Below are 19,869 nucleotides of genomic sequence, written 5' to 3'. Positions count from 1 at the left end.
CATTGTTGTATTTGGGATTAATACTGATTATATATTTTTTTCTCAAGAGAATCCATAGACCAAGGGAAAGCAAGTTGCAAATTTACAAGTTAGTTATCCTTTTTTTTTGAGACAGTGTTTCGCTTTTCTTACCCAGGCTGGAGTGTAATGGCGCGATCTCGGCTCACCGCAACCTCCGCCTCCTGGGTTCAGGCAATTCTCCTGCCTCAGCCTCCTGAGTAGCTGGGATTACAGGCACGCATCACCATGCCCAGCTAATTTTTTTTTTTTTTTGTATTTTTAGTAGAGACTGGGTTTCATCATGTTGACCAGGATGGTCTTTTTCTGAGCTGTCATTTTGCTTTCTACGATGGGTTTTGCTATTTTAAGGACTAGATCTAACTGGTACACAGTATAGCAGAGAATCCATTGTTGATGAATGAATTTGGGATCCATAGGTAGCCCATCTAGATTATTTGGTGGCCAGATACTGATTTGGTTTTTCCTAAATGACTCCAATATACCTCTTCTATTCATCACTTAGTGCTGATTGGATCTGGCCTAAGTTTCTTCTACCATTTAATAATTAAACTACTGAAAATTCATTTTGCAGACTTAGCATCCTGCTCCGAAGCTAAAAGTGGACCACGTTAGAAGTCCACTTCATAAAGCAGAAAGGGCCATTAGTAATGAGTGAAGGGACCTTTGTTCCAGGTCTGGCTTTGTCATTAACTAATGCAAAGGCCCTGGAAATTATTTTGTGCCTTTTCTCTGAAAAATGCAGATTTTTTGGACCAGATCCTTATGTACTCCAGGTATGGAGCAATGGCATAGGCATCTCCTGGGAGCCTGGGAGAATGCAGACTACGGGGTCCCGCCCCAGACCTGCTGCTTCAGAATGTGGACTTTAACAAGTGCAAATGACTTGTATTCCTGTTAATATTTGAGAAGCACTGAACCAGAGAGCACTGAACCCCCCGACCCCCCCACCACCCCAGACACTCTTATTTAATTAGGCCCATTTAAAAACGCGCTCCTGATGATTCTAATATGTATGCATCTAGAATTGAAAACCACCAGACTGGTTGACTTCTAAACTCTCTTCCAGATCTGAGAGCCCATGAATTACATTTTATTTTCCAGTTAGTTAGTACTTTATTCACTGCTAAATGAGTAACTTTAAAATCAGATTCCAACATACATGTATGATTTGCAGAACAGAGTTTCAGGCTGCATGGTCCCACCTCCCATAGTCCCACTCCCCACCGCCAATAGGATTTTCTACATGTGTAGGGCTTATTAAAATATCAGTATTGTGTAATTTTTGAAAAATGAACAGCAGTTGTTTTATGACTCCAAATGTTGTGTTTCAGGCCAAGTTTTCGCCGCACAAACTGGTTTGAGCCTGTGGGCTCCGAGTATAAACAGGTTATGCAAAGAGTAGGGGTGATTGACCTAACACCATTTGGCAAGTTTAACATCAAAGGCCGAGATTCCATTAGACTATTGGACCATCTCTTTGCAAATATCATTCCAAAGGTAAATAGCCTTGTAGGAATACAAGGTTCAGGATTCTGACCTATTTAATTCTCCATCCTCTAATTTTCCCCCCACCAAACCCATGTTATTTTAGTTCAGCTAATGATTTCTGAACACTAGAACTCTTCAACTGACCAAAATACACAAGCTAATTTTCTTTCTTTCTTTCATTTCTTTCCTTCTCTTTCTTTCTCTCTCTCTCTTTTTCTTTCTTTCTTTCTTTCTTTTTCTTTTTTTGAGAGACAGAGTCTTGCTCTGTCACCCAGGCTGGAGTGCAGTGGTGTGATTCCAGCTCATTGCAACCTCTGCCTCCTGGGTTCAAGTGATTTTCCTGCCTCAGCTTTCCAAGTAGTTGGGACTACAGGTGTGCGCCACCACACCCAGCTAATTTAATTTTTCTATTTTTTAGTAGAGATGGGGTTTCACTATATTTTGGCCAGGCTGGTCTCAAACTTCTAACCTCAGGCCATCCGTCCACCTCAGCCTTCCAAAATGCTGGAGTTACAGGAATGAGCCACCATGTCCAGCCTATAAGCTAATTTTCAAATTTAAATTTTTGTTGAGTGAATTCTCATCCAAGTACCTTGTGACTTTGCTCAATTGTTTCAATGGGAACTTAAAAGTGAGTTCTGCAATTAAATGAAGAATAGCTTTTAAATGACAAATAGTAAGAACTTCAAATTACTGTTGGGTTTAGGTTTACAGATAATTCATACACTTTATACAAATGGTAAGAGTCAGATACTTTTCATTCTTAAGGCCCACATTTTTATTTAAATGGGTGTTAAAAGGATTCATGCGATTTTTATTTCATCCTAAGGTAATTTTAAATTTTTTTATGTAGGTGGGTTTTACAAATATAAGTCACATGTTAACACCCAAAGGTCGAGTATATGCTGAGTTGACTGTTTCTCACCAATCTCCTGGGGAGTTTCTATTAATAACTGGCTCTGGATCAGAACTTCATGATCTTAGGTAAGTGCACACCCAGTAAGAAAATTTTGTTCAAATTATATGTTGACTCAATCTTACATTGAGTTTTTCTTTTTATCAGTACTTGAAAGTACAACTTTATTTCTTCTTAAACCTGATTATTGCAAATAAACTTTATTTTCTGAATGCAACAATATTTACAATGAGGGTCCCTGCCCCTCCCAAAGGTAATTTATCCATAAGCTACTGATTCTAATAATATTAATTCCCATTTATTAGGCATCATCAATGTGCCAGAACCTCTTTTAGACATTACCTTAATTAAATTCTCTTAATATTTTGCAAGGTATACATGATTCCCATTATCAGATGAGGAAACTGAGGTTTGGGTTAAGGGAACTTACACAACCCTTTGGTTCTGATGCGCACATTCGGTCCACTTCTGTAAGCTGCCTTCCTAAATTATCTTTGCCCTTTGTGATGCTTTGTGCTTCCTGGCCTACAGCTGGATCTAAAGTAGCTGACCTGCCAAGTCCAGCCTTTACATGAATCTTTATTCTACTATAAAGTCTTTAGTCTAATATTCCAAACATATTTGGAATATTATTATTTAATAGATGTCTTACTCTGACAGATTCTCACCTTAGTTGTAAAGTGATGCAAATTGTATGCTCCAATCCAAGATGTACTGGGGCCATCTTAATAGTTTAGCTTTGTGTAAATCCAGATGAACATTTTGTGTTAGACGTAGATAGCTCAGGGACTACTCAATAAATTAGAAACCAGTCCTATAATTTGGTCCCAATAACTCATCAAGACATAGAAATTGAAACTAGAGTTTCTGTCTTTTCCTTGTGACTGTCAGAGCAATTATGTGTCTTGTGGCAGGCACATTATTAACCTTTAGCAATATAACTGTGCCTCCTGTGTACAGGTATTAGAGAAAATTTGGGTTTAAATCAATTTTTGAAGGCTGAATCATTAGTTTAAATGCAAAAGGGCTGTGTCACTATTTAAAAGAATTGGATGGCAGAGCTCATTAAATTGAAGGATCCTTCTGTACTGTGAAAAATTATCCCCCAAATTTATAAGTGGGTGATTTAAAGAGAATCACTTAACATCTCTGGGGCTCAGTTTTCTCAACTTAAAAATCAGTGTGATTTCGTGAAATGACACTCCAGGGACTTTCTGATAACTCTAGACACAAAGCATGTCTTCAGAGAAGTAATTTGTTACCAAAGTGCATTATTCAAGTAATATTTAACACAATGTTCATGGCTGAAACGCAGATGGATTGAAGAAGAGGCAGTCAAAGGTGGGTATGATGTTGAAATTAAAAACATAACCGATGAGCTTGGAGTCCTTGGAGTTGCTGGTCCACGTGCAAGAAAGGTCCTTCAGAAGCTGACCTCTGAAGATCTTAGTGAGGATGTTTTCAAGTTTCTTCAAACCAAGTCCTTAAAGATTTCCAACATTCCTGTCACTGCTATTAGGATATCTTATACTGGTAAGATTGGAAAACAACCTGGAGTGAGTCTCTGAAATTTAAAAGGTCAGTTTTAAATTTTAAATTTAAATTTAAATTTAAAAGGTCATGCCACCTGAAGTGTGTGTGAGTGTGTATGCATGTGCACACTCACCCTCACTTTTGTCCATGCGACTTTGGAGGAAGATTTTTTCTCTGCTCAGCTCTTATGACAAATCTGCCTATTCACTCCTCGTCTTGAAAGTGGTTCCACAGATTTCTAGTTCCATAGCTGCCTACCATCTGGAAGGGCAGATTTAAAAAAAAGTGGGAAGAGGATTGGCTGTTGGAATAGTTGGAATAGTCAGGCCAGCCAACTCTATCTGCGAACATTCAAGATGGTCTCCCAGAGACAGAATCTCCCATAGAGACCATTTTGAGTGTATCAAGCACCTCTCCTAGAGCATTGCCAACAATCTTTCTTTCCTTCCAGACTCTAAGCTCACTGAGAAGTCTTCATCTAGCACCTAATCTTGCACATGGTAGATATTTGATACAGAGGTGAATGAATGCTCTTCAGTTCCCCAGTGTGCTCTGGGCTCCCTTCTAAGTTTTTCTAGACTGTCTCTCACAGAAGGAGTACTGCATGCCCAAGCATTCATTCAATTATATGTTGTTCCTATTCTGTGGCATCCCATAAAACACCTTACCATGAGCCCTCCACCTTGAGAAACAGGAGAATAGAGATTAAAGACCATAGCTCTTCCCTGGGTTCCTGCTATACCTTTTTTCTGCCCTTCTTCCACCCAACCTTGGCAAAATCCAGAATAAAAAATAAGCAGGGCTGGACACAATGGCTCATACCTATAATCCAAGCATTTTGGGATTAATGAAAGTGAATTAATTATTAGAACTGGTTCTAATAATATTATAATCTCAGCATTTTGAAAGACCAAAGTGGGAGGATCGATTGAGCCCAGGAGTTCAGGACCAGCCTGGGCAACATAGTGAGACCCTCTCTCAACAAAAAACAAGACAAAAAAACAAAACAAGAACAACAAAAATAGGCAGGATTTTGGGGGTTACATTTCATTTGATATTTGCCCACAGCTCTATTGACGAATGAAATGACTAGGGAAGAAGTGGGAAGGAGGGGAAGTCAGAGACTATGGCTTTCTCACTATGATGATAACTTGAATAATTCTTAGTTGACGATATTTTTAAGCTTGTGATTTTGGGCAAGGGGTTGGTTTAAACCTTGAATCCCTTGTCTTGATAAACTGCCATGCTAACTCTTCACCTAACCTCATTGTGTGTGAAAACAGTCAAGCCTCATTAGAAAGCTGGGGTCCAGGGTGGAGATTAATTCCTGCATTATAATCTTTCTGTGTCGTAACAAGAGGTGTCCTGTGTACCACCATCTACGTGGGAGTCAGGATTGGCACGAATGCATCTGTGATATGGTGGGCTTCTTTGCAGTGGGCTCTTGTAACTTTTTGTGAACTGGTCTTTTTAGAGACTGACAATGTCTGTGTTGCGTAAGTGGAATTTCTTCTGCTTGTATGTGTTCTAGCTAAAGCACATTCGATGTAGTGATCATTGTTCTTGTGCTGCGGCACCTGCGGGTTTATTTCAGGTGAGCTGGGTTGGGAGCTGTACCACAGAAGAGAAGACTCTGTGGCGCTGTATGACATGATCATGAATGCAGGCCAGGAGGAGGGAATCGACAATTTTGGAACCTATGCCATGAATGCCTTACGCCTGGAGAAAGCCTTCAGAGCCTGGGGGTCTGAGGTTTGAAATGCTAGCATCTTTATTAAAATTTTGTGTTTATTTATTTCATTTTTATATAAGGGCAGGTTTTAACTGCAGTAACATTGGTTTTGGCTGTAAGAGTAATTCCATATAATTAGATAACTATTTAATTAGGGGAAGAGGTTTTTCTCCTTAAACTCTCAAGTGAAAGTTCAGTGGAATTCTGACATCACGTTTATTCTGCCTTAATTGATCCTAGTTGGCTGAGAGCCCTAGAAATCTGTCTTGGACAGTGGGGAGCTGGCCTACCTCATGGGATTAGAGTAACACTTTTCAAAGTCTCTCCACCTCTGTCATTTTGCCCGTCTTCATCTTCTTCTTGTCTTGTACCTTTTGGTGAGTTAACACTCGTTTCTGAGGGGCAGGGGTGATGGTCCAGGATGTGGTGGTCCAGCCTTCCTCCACCATTAATAATGGTTACTAAGAGTTTCTATTTGTATAGTGCTTTAACTATTTACATATTTTCATATGCATGATTTCAGTTTCCTTCTCAACTCTCCATTACCTCTATTTTGCACATAGTAGCACCGAGATTTAGAGAACCACTTGGTCCAGATTATCTAGTAAGTGGCCAACCTGTGGTTCAAACTCTGTTCTCCTAACTTTATTTCTAATATGGCAGGCTATTCTCTGGACCCATTCGCTATTTCAGATTCACTAATTGTCTCTTTGGAAGATACTGAGGTTTTAGGCCTGAAAGATGAGATAAAGGATAGTGGTAAAAGATGGACTCAGAGCGGGAACTCTTGGGTGTGAATTTTTCCTCCACTATGCACCAGCTATCTGGCCTAACCCTCCAGATCTTCTGTTTGCTTTTCTAAAAAAATGGAATTTTTATGCAACAGAATTATCATAGAAAGAGAGAGTCTAGGAAGTGCCAAGTACATATAAAATGCATTTGATTGGAGGGCAGAGTGTGTCTGAAAGCCGAGGCAGGGACCCGGGGGCATTTAGAGTAGGCGTCTCCGCGAGAGGTCCCCTGTTAAGGGATTCTCCAGCCACAACTGGGGACTGAGGCAAGGCTAGGCTCAGGAACAGAAGCAGAGGACAGCGTGGTCCCCGCACTCTCCAAGGAATGAAGCAGCAGGAGCAGCCCTTTGGGAGTCAGACATTTCTCCATCCTCCTGCCTTTTATTTTCTCAGATTTCCTCTCCCTGCGACCTCTTCTGGAAAGCTTTTCTCCTTCTTCCATCCCTTCGATTTCCCAGCAGTGCCAGAGCGCCCTCTAGTGTTAGTACTGTAATCCTCTGTGCTTCATTTTTATTTTTACTTGTTTCTTTGAAGAAATTCTGAAATTTTGAACAGATAAAATAATTCTAGAGTAGCTCAAATTAATTAAGAAATATGAGGCAATGCTTTATGTCATGTAAAACAAGCATACATTCAATTGGTTTATGTAGGTCCTGTGTTGCTTTAAAAGTTTGGCTACTTTTAGGGGGTTTAGACTAGTTCTCTCACTGCAAAGAGAAAAACAAAACAGCCCTGACTTGGTAGATATCACAGTGGCTTGCTCACATTTGGAGAGAGAGAGATTCAAACTCTGCTTATTCCTTTTTCCTCTCTGAACTCCATCAGCTACTTTCCTACCATCTGCTTTCCCTCTACCTTACCCTGATTCTTGACTAACTGTAAGATAACTAGATTGCTTAATAACTTTTCAAAACGTAGTTATGTAAAATGATTGCATAAATACATGTGAAAATCTTGTTTCTAGAGGGAACATCACGTGCATTCCCTCAGATGTTTATTAAAATGAGAGCGCTACGGAACACAGTGAATTTTAGTTTTTGTATTTGTTATACTCAAATGACATTTTTGCTGAAAGGGTACATTGAATTTTGGATTAAAAAATTGTTTTCAAAACCAGTCTACAGTTTGCCTTTCTTTTTTTTTTTTTTTTTTGAGACCGAGTATTGCTCTGTTGCCAGGTTGACTGGAGTGCAGTGGTGTGAATCTCAGCTCACTGCAACCTCTGACTCCCTGGTTCAGGCAATTCTCCTGCTTCATCCTCCCAAGTAGCTGGGATTACAGGCACGCACCACCACACCCAGCTAATTTTTGTATTTTTAGTAGAGGTGGGATTTCACCATGTTGGCCAGGATGGTCTTGATCTCCTGACCTTGTGATCCACCCGCCATGGCCTCCCAAAGTGCTGGGATTACAGGCGTGAGCCATCGCGCCCCGCCTAGTTTGCCTTTCTTTAGAATCTGTGTTGAAAAATCAAAAAGTGTTCTTTCTCCTAAAAACAAATAGGAAAGTGATGTTACTGAAATGATTTGCACTCATCTAACATTTAAAATGTGTTTCCTTTTTAGATGAACTGTGATACAAATCCTTTGGAAGCTGGACTGGAATATTTTGTGAAGTTAAATAAGGTATGTTTACATTCCAAAGTGCATTTGAAGTAAATCTTAACACCACGATGCTATTTTGTGACAGAAACATGCTTTAAAATTTAACCATGTGTGGGTTATAGGAGAAACGAGGTGAACATAAATGCTAAGCATTGCTCAATTGCTTCATATTACTCTTTTGTCAACATTTGTTTAGTGCAAGCTATTGGGAGTGTACTCGCAGATTTAAGATAGCAGAATCCGGCATCTTTAAGGGCTAAATCTAAATTCTAAGATAAAAATTAGTAAGGATAAGATGATTATCTGTCAGATTCTAGTAGACATTTATGTCGGAAGTGCACCGTGTTGCGTATGTTACAGTAACTCCCGGTGACTTGGGAAGTTGCACATAAGCTGATCAAACATACTGCATTCATCGATTCTCCCGGATACTCGCAGCATGGAGTAGCCTCACTTCAGCAGATCTGTCCATCTACTTGTCAAGCATCTTTGTGTGTAACTGCAACACCTGAATATAAACAAATGACACGTTTCAAATGTGTTCAGCATAAAATGGGTATTAACTGAGAAGCTAATACAAGCCCAAAGAAACATAGCTGATAAGACACTCTAAAGGGAACCTCTACATCAGTGGTTCTTAAAATGTAGCCTTCAGACTAACAGCATCAGCCTCATTGGGAGCTTGTTAGAAATGCTAATTCTCAGGTCCCACCCTAGAACTACTAAATCAGAATCTCTGGGAGTCAGGCCAACAAATCTGTTTTAACAAACCCTGCAGGGGATTCTGATGCATGTAAGGTTTGAGAAGCATTACTCTAAATAATTATAGTGGAAAAGCCTATCCTGAGGCCAATTTATTACAGCCAAGCTCATCTATCCAAGTCCTACAAATATAAATGAGGTTACCCCATTGAGCAGTGCCTAAGAGTTGTAATGAAGAAACTTAATAGAGCTGCAGTGAGTGGTAGTATTGAAGAATAAGGGCAGCAGCTGCTACTGTTTAGGATATTTATTAGGATTCCAAAAATAAAATGTACTGCCTAGGTGGTTATATGCTACAGACTGATTTTTCATACTGTGGAAATATGTGAATACATGTATATGACTCAATCAAGCCAAGAAAACTTTTCTCATGACCCTGCATCAGTTCCCAAATTCTGAGCTATAATATTAACATAAAACATGTATATTTATAGTATGAGATTTTAGGAAAAAGAACCTCATAAAGGGTTTTAAAAGGAATATCTTTCTGTACATTCCCCCTATGTTTTATTTTTATGATGTACCATCTGCCTCCAGATCAGAGAAAGCAGGTGCTTAGAATTTGGGCAGACCCTAGCAGCAGATTGCTCCTTCTGACAGCAGAAGCCTTACTTTACTTGTTTCAAATAAGGATAAAAATGGCCCAACTCTTGAAAGCGCTAAATTTCTGTTGTTGGTCACCATTAGGTAGATAGGTAACTGATTCCTTTTGCTTCAGTGTTGGGATATTATTTTGGGGGGATAAGGCATAGATAAATAATCCCTTTGTATTGAAATGAGATTTTCAAAAATCTTTTATGATTATTAGCAGGTGTGGATAGTGTATTTGTTAGTTAAGTTATATGGGCAAATAACCAAAGCTCATCTTGAAATGAAGTTAGTTGTTTAACAGATACTAATTTTGATTTATGGCCTGTTTTTATAATTTCTGAATCATTGCTTCTCATTCAAGAGTCACAAAGTTAATTCCTAATGACTTTATAGGGTAAAAGTTTTTGCAACCCAAGGACCTGGCTTCAACTGAGACAGCCTTTTTCAATTATGTCAATTCAATTGGCTAGTTGGTATCAACCTACTTACAATGATGCTTGCTAATCTCCAAGACAGGTGACTAGATTAAATCAACTTTGGTGGTTTCGTAGCAGTCTTATAATGTGAAACAGACTCCTAGAAAACTTATTAACTTTACAAACTAAACTTCATAACTTGACCATTCAAGTTCTGTGCCTAAAAACCAAAATGTTACCCACACTGGCTTCATACAACATTTTAAAGAATAATATACTGTAAGCCCATATTGCTTCAGAAAATTGATGCTATGGGAGAACAGGAGCAACAGCTAATACAGAGGGATATTTATATTTGATACCAAAACAAACAAAGCAGAAACCCTGGCATTTTACAATTGTTTGAAATCAATTATTTCTTTCCCTCAAACCAAACATGTAGAATTCTCTGGTTGGCCCTTAGTTATTTAGACAATGATTGTTTAAGCCATAATGTGAAGAAAAGATAGAAGACTGTGTCAGACCTAGAAGGGTCCCTGGGGATCAGCTGGTACCCCCCCTCCCCCGACATCTGAAGGGGAGGAAACTGAAGCACAGAGAGGGAAAGTGACCTGGGGGAGGCCTTTAGCTCAGGTTGAACACCATCCTCTGACCTCACTGTGGAGCTTTCTCACCCACCACTTTTCCCCACAAAGTCCTTTTCCACAGTGGGCTTATCAGACTTGAAAGACTGCCCAAGAATTTCTTTCTCTGGCAACATATATTATTTGTATGGACTACCTTTTGTTAATGGACACTCCCCACATGTTTTTTGCTGTAACTAATTTTGTGTCAGAATAGCTGCTTTGCCCATTTTAAGGAGGAAATGGCTGGGTGAGCAGATGGGCCATCAGGACTTCTTAGGGTGAATCGTGTTCTTGTCAAAACCTGTTAAAAAGTCGGGAAAAGAACAATGGAGTCCCGAAGAACTCTTTCATCACAAAGGGAGATAGTGCAGTGGCCCTCGATTCCTTCCCTCTTGGAGTTGTTCCAGCCTCAGTCCCTGTCCCCTGGTGTTGGCTAATGTGAAGTTGATGCACATGTATTATTCATTAATCCCTTCATCTAGTAGACATTTATTAAGTATCACTGATTAGACACCTTGCTAAGCCATAGACCTAAATGTTAAAGATATACTCCTGATGGCTCTCAGATCTTCTGAAGCTGGAAACAAAGGGTATTTCAGGAACTAACGCTGTAGGGATACGTTCTTGGCCGTTAATTGTGAAGATGAGGCTGAGGGCTCTCCAGCTGCATACAACAGTGCCATCTTGTGGGAAGTGCGCCACAGAGCCCTGCCAAGAAGCCTTGACCAAAGCTGCCGTAAAAACAATTGAATCTATATTTTAAAAATCTCCTTAACTAAAAACCTTTCACCTGAAACAACTCATGTAATTGTTCTTAATGGTATTTTTGGTATGTTCCAAAGGAAGTAACTTTTTGGGGGAAAATCAGTGGCCTTTTTTTAGTTGGAAATGGAAGAAATGCATTAATCAAGAGCAAAAGGAAAATCAGCTGCCTTTGGATGGAGTCACAGGTATTCGTGGAATTTTCCTCATGGAAATATTGAATCTTTGTCCATTTCTGGAGAACCTCCATGAAGATTCACAGAGACTCAAATATTAAGCATAATGTGTTGAAGCAGATCAGAAGAATTTGTTTTCTATATGTTTTTCCCCCTCTTTCTGCCTCTCTCCTTCCCCCTCCTCTCTCCCTGTCTAGTTTCTAATCAGTAGAAACAGAATAAAATGTGATCTATTAACCACAAGTTATAAGACAACGTTGATTCTAAAAAATGCAGGGTCTCTTTCTGAGGAAAGATTTAAATTATAACTGTTCAATAACCAAAAACAACCCCAAAAACCTGATAAAGAAGTAAAGACTCAGCACCAAGCCTTCTACATCCCAGGTATTCAGTAAATATTAACTATTATTAAAACATCAAAGAAACAAAGAAAAAAATCAAAGTGGAAAGGAACCATTGTTCATAGACAGCAAGTTAGAAAGAAATTGTTAATATATTGTAGTGGTCAAAGTATCCAATTCTCTTGGGGAAATTTGAGGTAAATGGTAATAAGAATTGAGGAAGCAGAAAATTTTCAGTGATACTCACCCCTGGCTGTACATTAGAATCATCTGGGATATGATTCTTTTAAATAATATGCTGCTCTTTAAAATCCCAAGGCCCAGGCTACACCCAAGATCGATTTAAAAAGAATCTCTTATAGGTACTCAGGTATCAGTTGTTGTTTTTAATTTCCCAAGTGATTCTCCAGAGAAGATGGAGAATTACTGTTTTCAACCAAAGATTTTCAACTGGCTGAACATTATTATCCTGAAGAACTAAAAATTACCTAAACTGAAAGAACTAAAAACTACCCAAGTAGTTCTCAAGTCTGGTCCACGGACCAGCAGCATCACTGTCATCTGGGGACCTGCTAGAAAATTCAAATGGTTGGGTACCATCCCAGTCCTCCAAAATCAGAAACTGCTAGGGTAGAGCCCAACTATCTATCTATCTATCTATCTGTCTGTCTGTCTGTCTATCGATCTAACCTGTTTTTGTTGAGACGGAGTCTCACCTTAGTGCCCAGGCTGGAGTAGTGGCACAATTTTGGCTCACTGCAACCTTCGTCTCCTGGGTTCAAGCAATTCTCCAACCTCAGTCTCCCAAGTAGCTGGTATTACAGGCACCCGCCACCACACCCAGTTAATTTTTATATTTTTATAGAGATGGAGTTTCACCATGTTGGCCAGGCTGGTCTTGAACTCCTGACTCAGGTGATCTACCTGCCTTGGCCTTCCAAAGTGCTAGGATTACAGGCATGAGTCACCACATCTGGCCCAATAGTCTATTCTAATAAGCCCTCCAGGTAGTTTCAATGCAGTTTATTTAAGAACACTGACCTACCCCAAATCAATTAGATTTACTCTAGGTGTAGAGCCCGTGTTTCATTTTTAAAGTTGCACAGGTGATTTCTTAATTCAGTGACTATTGAGACCCACTGTCTTAGTTCCTTTAACTCCATACGAACTACACTCTTGAAAGTACATAGGAAGGTAGAAAAACAGGTAGATTGGTCAGAGGATGGTGCTATAGAACTGTAGTGGAATGGAAGTAAATTAATAGAGCTATAGCCCATGCTGGGTAGGCTACAGATTCATATTCTGCCTCACATCTTTGTTTTTTTCTTTTAGAACTGGGTAGTAAGTGAATTTTTTTTAGTCATGAAATTCTAGCTGTGTAGCCCAGGAAAGCCATTTACCTTAGTTTTATGCCTGAGATTTTTAATCTGTAAAAGAAGACTACTTTCGTAAGTCTAAAGTACTATGGAATACCTCCTAGCACAGTGGTTGAAGTCGTTGGTGCCATGTTATCTTTATGAGCCACATAATTATGTCATCTGAATTAAGCCATCCTTATTCTGTTACCCATTTTCATTGCTGAGTGATAAGGGGAAGGAGAGGAGAAAGGAGGGGAGGGGAAGAGAAGGAAAGGAAGACGAAAGAAGTAAAACCTAGCTGAAGTATAGCTGATCATTCCTGAAACACCTGTCAGGATATATTAAACTAAAGCCATTGAATCATTATTTTAATATACATCCAATTTCTGTTAGGAAACAGTACTTTATTTCTACCCTAAAAGCTGAAATGTGATGTTTAGCTAACTGCTTTCAAATTTGGATATCCATGGAAATGGAGGTCTAGGAATGAATTGAAGTAATTTTTAAGATTGCTTGTATTATTATTATTATTTTAACAGTATATTTGAACATGCAATAAATTGACATACTTAAAGCAAGCGATTTGATAAGTTTTAGTACATGATGCAGCGGTGAAACCATCACCACAATGAAGATAGTAAACCTGTCCCTCATCCCCACGGTGTTCATGCCCCTTTGTGATCCCTACCTGCCACCTCCCCACAGCCTCACCTACCCCCAGGCAACCATTTATATGCTTTGTGAGACTATAGGTTATTTTGCAACTTTAAGAATAAATGCATAATCTATAAAAATGGAATCATAGAGTATATGCTTTTTTGTATGTGAATTCTTTCCCTCAGCATAACCTGAGCGTCATTTGTGTTGTTATATTTATTAATAGTTCATTCCCAGTGGTGGCTGATACCTGTAATCCCAGCACTTTGGGAGGTGGAGGTGGAAGGATCACTTGAACCCAGGTTTGAAACCAGCCTGGGCAACATAGTGAGACTTCTGTCTCCACACAATATTAGCCGGGCATGGTGGTGCATGCCTGTGGTTCTAGCTACTTGAGAGGCTGAGGAAGGAGGATGGCTTGAGCCTGGGAGGTCAGGGCTGCAGTAAGTCATGTTTGTGCCATTGCACTCCAGCCCAGGCAACTGAGCAAGACTCTGTCTCAAAAAAAAAAAAAAAAAAAAAAAAGAAGAAGTTCATTCCTTTTTATAGGAAGTATATTCCACTGTATGGATATACTAGAATTTGTTTATATACTCGTTGATAGATATTCAGGATGCTTCCAGTTTAGGGCTATTACAAATAAAACTACAGTAGTCTCTTGGTATACCTGGGGGATTGGTTCTGTGACTCTCCAAGGGTATCAAAATTTGCTTCAAGTCCTGCAGTTTGTCTGTGGAAACTGCCTATAGAAAAAGTTGGCGTTTGCATCTGGCAAACACTGTTTTTTTTAATCTGCTTGGTTGAAAAAAAATGCACGTATAAGTGGGCCCATGCAGTTCAAACCTGTGTTGTTTAAAGGTCAGCTGGTACTATGAATGTTTGTGTACAAGTATTTGTATGAACATAGGCTTTCTTTTCCCTTGGGTAAATACCTAGGAGTGAAATGACTGAATAAAATAGCAAGTGGATGGTAACTTTGTAAGAAACTGTCTTGTCAAGCTGTGTGCCATTTTACATGTTACAGTCCTACCAGCAGTATGCGAGAGTTCCAGCTCCTCTACGTCCTTGTCAAATACATGACATGTATTTTCATGGTCAGTCTAAACTTTAGCTATTCTAAGAGATATGTAGTGACGTCTCATGATGGTTTTATTTCCTTAATGACAAATGATGTTGGACATTTTTTGATGTGCCTATCTGCCATTTTTATCTCTTTTTTTGTGAAGTATCTGGTCAAACCTCTTACCTATTTTTAGGGCTTTTGTAAAATTGAGTTTTTTGAGTGCTTTATGTATTCTTTATCAGATACATGCTTTGCAATTTTTTTTCCAAGATGGCTTGACTTTTCATTTGTCTAATGGTGTCTTTCAAAGAGCAGTTTTTAAGTTTTGAATTTTGAAGTTCTTATCAATTGTTCTTTTATGGATCATGCTTTTGGTTCTTATCTAGGAAATCTTTGCCTAATCCAAAGTCATAAAGATTTTCTCCTGTGTTTTCTTCTAGAAGTTTTGTTATCTTACTTTTTACATTTAGGTCTATGGTCCATTTTTAGTTGATCTTGTATCTGGTATGAGGTATGGATTGAAGTTACATTTATTTGTACTTGGATGACCAATTGCTTTCAGCACCATTTGTTGAAAAGACTATACATTCTGAATTTAATTGCCTTTACATCTTTATCAGTTGTCCATGTGTTTGTAGGTCTATTTCTGGACTCTGTTATATTCTGTATATTTGTCTTTCCAAATTCTAATACTACACTGTCTTGATTACTGTTACACAGATAAGGTTGTGATAGCCCTACAACTTTGATATATATATTTTAAAGCTGTTTTGGCTATTCTAGGTCCTTTGAATTTCATGAATTTTAGAATCAGCTTGCCAATGTGTACCAAAAAACCTGCCAGATTTTATTGGAATTGTATTTTACCTACAGGTCAATTCAAGTCTTCCAATTCACAAACAAGGTCTATCTCTCCATTTATTCAGGTCATCTTTAATTTCTCTCAGGAATGTCTTACATTTTTCAGTATAGAGGTCTTACACATCTTCTAACGTGTTTATCCTTAAGTATTTCATGTTTTGATACTATTGTAGATGGTATTTTTAATTTCAATTTTCAGTTGTTTGTTGACAAAATATAGAAATACAATTGGTCTTATATATTAATCTTATATTTTGGAACTTTGCTCAGTCCACTCAGTAGTTCTAGTAGCATTTTTGTAGATTCCATTGGATTTTCTATGTGGATAATCATGTTGTATAAAAATAAAGCTTTTCTTTGTCTTTTCTAATTTGGATATCTTTTATTTCTTTTTCTTGCCTTATATTCTTACCTGAAAGTTCTTTATCAGGTTGAAGACATTTGTTTCTATTCCTAGTGTTAACATTTTTTAAAAGATCAGGAATAAATGTTGGATTTCAGCAAATGCTTTTTCTGCATCTACTGAGATAGTCTTTTTTTGTTTGTTTGTTTTACTTTGTTATATGGTTTATTACATCTATTAATTTTTTAACATTATGCCAACCTTTCACTTTTAGGATAAAACCTACTTGGTAATGATGTATCATTTTTTAAAACATCATTGGATTCTATTGGATTTTTTAAAAAACTTTTGCAGCTATATTCTTCTTACAGCACTTAGAGCTTGTCATTATTTTGTTTATTTTTCCTGTTTTTCTTTTGAACAGAATGTAAGCTTCTTGAGTACAGGTGCTGGCAATACAACATATGTTTCGTTTATTATTTTTATCCCCGACATCTAGCCCAGACTGGCACATAGCAGAAGCCCAGTAGATATTTTGCTGTTGAAAGTAATGTCAAAAGATGATGCTTGAGAAGTCCTGGGTCCTCATCATGAAGGGTCTCATGTGCCAAGCTAAGGAATTTGGTGTGTATCCTGGGGAACCTGGGGAATGACCCAAGACTTTTGAGTAAGGAGTGCCACTCTTGTGATGGGAAACAGATTAAAAGTGAGTTCGTCTGGTGACTGGGAGATCATTCTCCTAATTATTGAATAAATCCAGTGGAGAGAAGATGAAGGCTTCAACTAAAGCAGTGGCCACAGGATGGAGAAGAAAGAGCAATGAGTGCTATTTAGAAGAAAGGATGGATACCACATGAGGGACTGCATATGAAGGGGTAGAGAGAATGTTAATGAACTGTTGATTAACTCGAAAACATAGGTGGAGGGGTGTGGGTGGGAAATAGGGAAGAGTTGGTTTGGAAGACTCTTGGGGTAGCCAAGCAGAGAGTCCCAGAAGGTGTCTGTGAGCATGTGAGTTTGTAGAGCTTGGCTCTGGAAGTATGGCTTTGGACCCTTCAGATATAGGTGGTCATTGAGGCAGATGAGTATTGAGAACCCATCTTCTACAGCACTCTGCACTTACCTCTGACCTGGTGCTGACCACACCTTATATTCCTGGCCACCACCTCAGCTAGACTGTGGATATACTCTGAGGACAGAGGCCAAGAATCCTTAGCTTCACCTCTGTGTCTGATCACTAGTAGGGGCTCCATAAACATTTGTGGAAGGGTTTGAATCATGGCTCTGCCATTTACTGATTCTGACTAGATGCATTGCTTAATCAATGAGCATTTCAGTGTTCTCATCTGCAAAATGAAGAAAATGTTCACTCCATAAGTTTGTCATAAGTATTCGATGAGATAAAGAACATTTGGTATCTCACTAAGTGTTACTTCCTTTCCGTTCCTTATTGAATTGAATCTAACTATGTCATTTAGAGAAAAGCAACTATATATGAAATCCTTTTTCTTTTTTTAAGATCCCAGTAAGGAAGATCTTTGGTCCCTATTGAGGCCTCATTTCTTCATGTTTTTAAAATTTCCTTGGATTATTATTTATTTTGCATTTAGGTTTAAGTGGTATACTTAAAACACCAAATGGGCAATTGTTCTTCACTCTACTCTAGAGAGATGAAATCTATTATGAAAACTCAATATTGAAGTTGTTGGCGAAAGCAATTAAACATAAATCTGACAAAGCCACAGGTCAATATCACATTTTTCCTTTGAATCATTAGATTTAAAAACTGAAAAATAAGTGTTCTCTTTAATATCAAATCTAGTAAGATTTAATATTAAAGATATGTAATGGGAGATTTAGTTTTGAAAATCTAGTTTGGTTTGAATGCTAAGTAACCTGATTATTAGCCTGGCTTAGGAACTGTATTTTAGATATTTTCCCAGTTTTCTATTTTATCTCCCCCCACCCTTTTTTTTTTTTTTTTTTTTTTTTTTTTTAGCATATAGCTCCCTTTTCTAGTAATGTTAAAGACTTTTGAGAAGGAATTTTAACTTTTGAGTCAGTAATTTTGGTTGGAAAAATGCTATATCAGTGGTTTCTTTCAAATTGCTGAGGGCAAAGAATGAAAACCTGTATGTGTGAGTGATATGGTTTGGATCTGTGTTCCCACCAAATCTCATGTCAAATTGTAATCCCCAGTGTTGGAGATGGAGCCTGGTGGGGGGTGATTGGATCATGGGGGTGGCTGGCTTCTCATGAATGATTTAGCACCATGGCCCCTGGTACTATCCTCACAATAGTGAGCGAGTTCTCATAAAATCTAGTTGTTTAAAAGTATGTAGCACCTCCCTCCTCTCTCTTGCTCCTGCTCCTGCCATGTAAGACATGCTAGTTCCCCCTTTGCCTTCCACCATGATTATGTTTCCTGAGGCCTCCCCAGAAGCTGAGCAGATGCCCACATCATGCTTCCTGTACAGTCTATGGAACTGTGAGCCAAAATCTCTTTTCTTTATAAATTACCCAGTCACAGGCATTTCTTTATAGCAGTGAGAGAACAAACTAATATAGAAAATGGTACAGAGGAATGGAGTCTTACTATAAAGATATCTGAAAATGTGGAAGCAGCTTTGGAACTAGGTAATGGGCAGAGGTTAGAAGCGTATGGAGGGCTCAGAAGAAGACAGGAAGATGAAGGAAGGTTTGAAACTCCCTAGAGATGTGTTGAATCATTGTGATCTACATGGTGATAGTGATACGAACAGAGATGGCCAAGCTGAGGAGGTCTCAGATGGAAATGAGGAACTTATTGGGAATGGGAATAAAGGTCACTTTTGTTATGTCTTAGCAAAGAACTTGGCTGCATTGTGCTCTTGCCCTAGGGATCTGTGGATCTTTGAAACTGAGATTGAAGATTTAGAGTATCTAGTGGAAGAAATTTCTAAGGAGGAAACCATTCAAGATGTGTCCTGGCTACTTCTGACAGCCAGTGCTCATATGTGTGAGCAAAGAAATGACCTGAAGTTGAAACTTATATTTAAAGGGGAAGCAGAGTGTAAAAGTTTGGAAAATGGGCAGCCTGGCCATGTGATAGAAAAGAAAAGCCCATTTTCTGGGGAGGAATTCAAGCAGGCTGTAGACATTTGCATAAGTAAAAAGGAGCCAAGTGTTGATCACCAAAACAATAGGGGAAAGGTCTCAAAGACATTTCAGAGAACGTGACAGCAACCCCTACCATCACAGGCCCAGAGGCCTAGGAGGAATGAATGTTTCATGGTCCAGGCCCAGGCCCCACTGCCCTGCACAGTATTGGGACACTGCTCCCTGCATCCCAGCTGCTCCCGCTCTAGCTGTGACTCAAATGGGCTCTAGTAAAGTTTGGGCTGCTGCTCCAGAGGGTGGAAGCCATAAGTCTTGGCAGCTTCCACATGATATTAGGCCTGTGGGTGCACAGAGTGCAAGAGTTGAGGCTTGGGAGCCTCCACCTAAATTTCAGAGGATGTATGGAAATGCCTGGGTTTCCAAGCAGAAGCCTGTTGCAAGGGTGGAGCCCTCATGGAGAACCTCTACCTAGTGCAGTGTGGAGGGGAAATGTGGGGTTAGAGCCCCCACACAGAGTCCCCACTGGGGCACTGCCTAGTGGAGCTGTGAGAAGAGAACCACCATCCTCTAGACCATTGAATGGTAAACCCACAAGCAGCTTGCATCCTCAGTCTACAAAAGCTGCAGGCATTCAACACCAGCCCATGAAAACAGCTGCGGGGCTGAACCCTGCAAAGCCACAGAAGCATAACTGCCCAAAGCTTTGGGAACTCACCCCTCACACCAGTG

General features: G+C 39.1%; 1 protein-coding gene across 2 annotated transcripts in view; it reads left to right on the top strand.

Annotated features, from left to right (window-relative positions):
• Nucleotides 1–19,869, top strand: part of DMGDH (dimethylglycine dehydrogenase) — an 81,420-nt gene that overhangs the window by 46,654 nt on the left and 14,897 nt on the right. For both annotated transcript variants that reach the window (XM_064376074.1, XM_012462099.3), the window contains exons 10-14: nt 1,353–1,518; nt 2,363–2,493; nt 3,741–3,958; nt 5,553–5,710; nt 8,047–8,106. In XM_064376074.1, the coding sequence (XP_064232144.1) occupies nt 1,353–1,518; nt 2,363–2,493; nt 3,741–3,958; nt 5,553–5,710; nt 8,047–8,106 (733 nt within the window). The remainder of the gene's footprint in view (nt 1–1,352; nt 1,519–2,362; nt 2,494–3,740; nt 3,959–5,552; nt 5,711–8,046; nt 8,107–19,869) is intronic.

This window comes from Aotus nancymaae, unplaced genomic scaffold, assembly GCF_030222135.1.
Source record: "Aotus nancymaae isolate 86718 unplaced genomic scaffold, 86718_ANA_hifiasm-v0.15.2.pri h1tg000014l, whole genome shotgun sequence".
NCBI lineage: Eukaryota > Metazoa > Chordata > Mammalia > Primates > Aotidae > Aotus > Aotus nancymaae.
The sequence above is the reverse complement of the archived record's forward strand: the minus strand, read 5'-3'. Positions and strand labels throughout refer to the sequence as shown.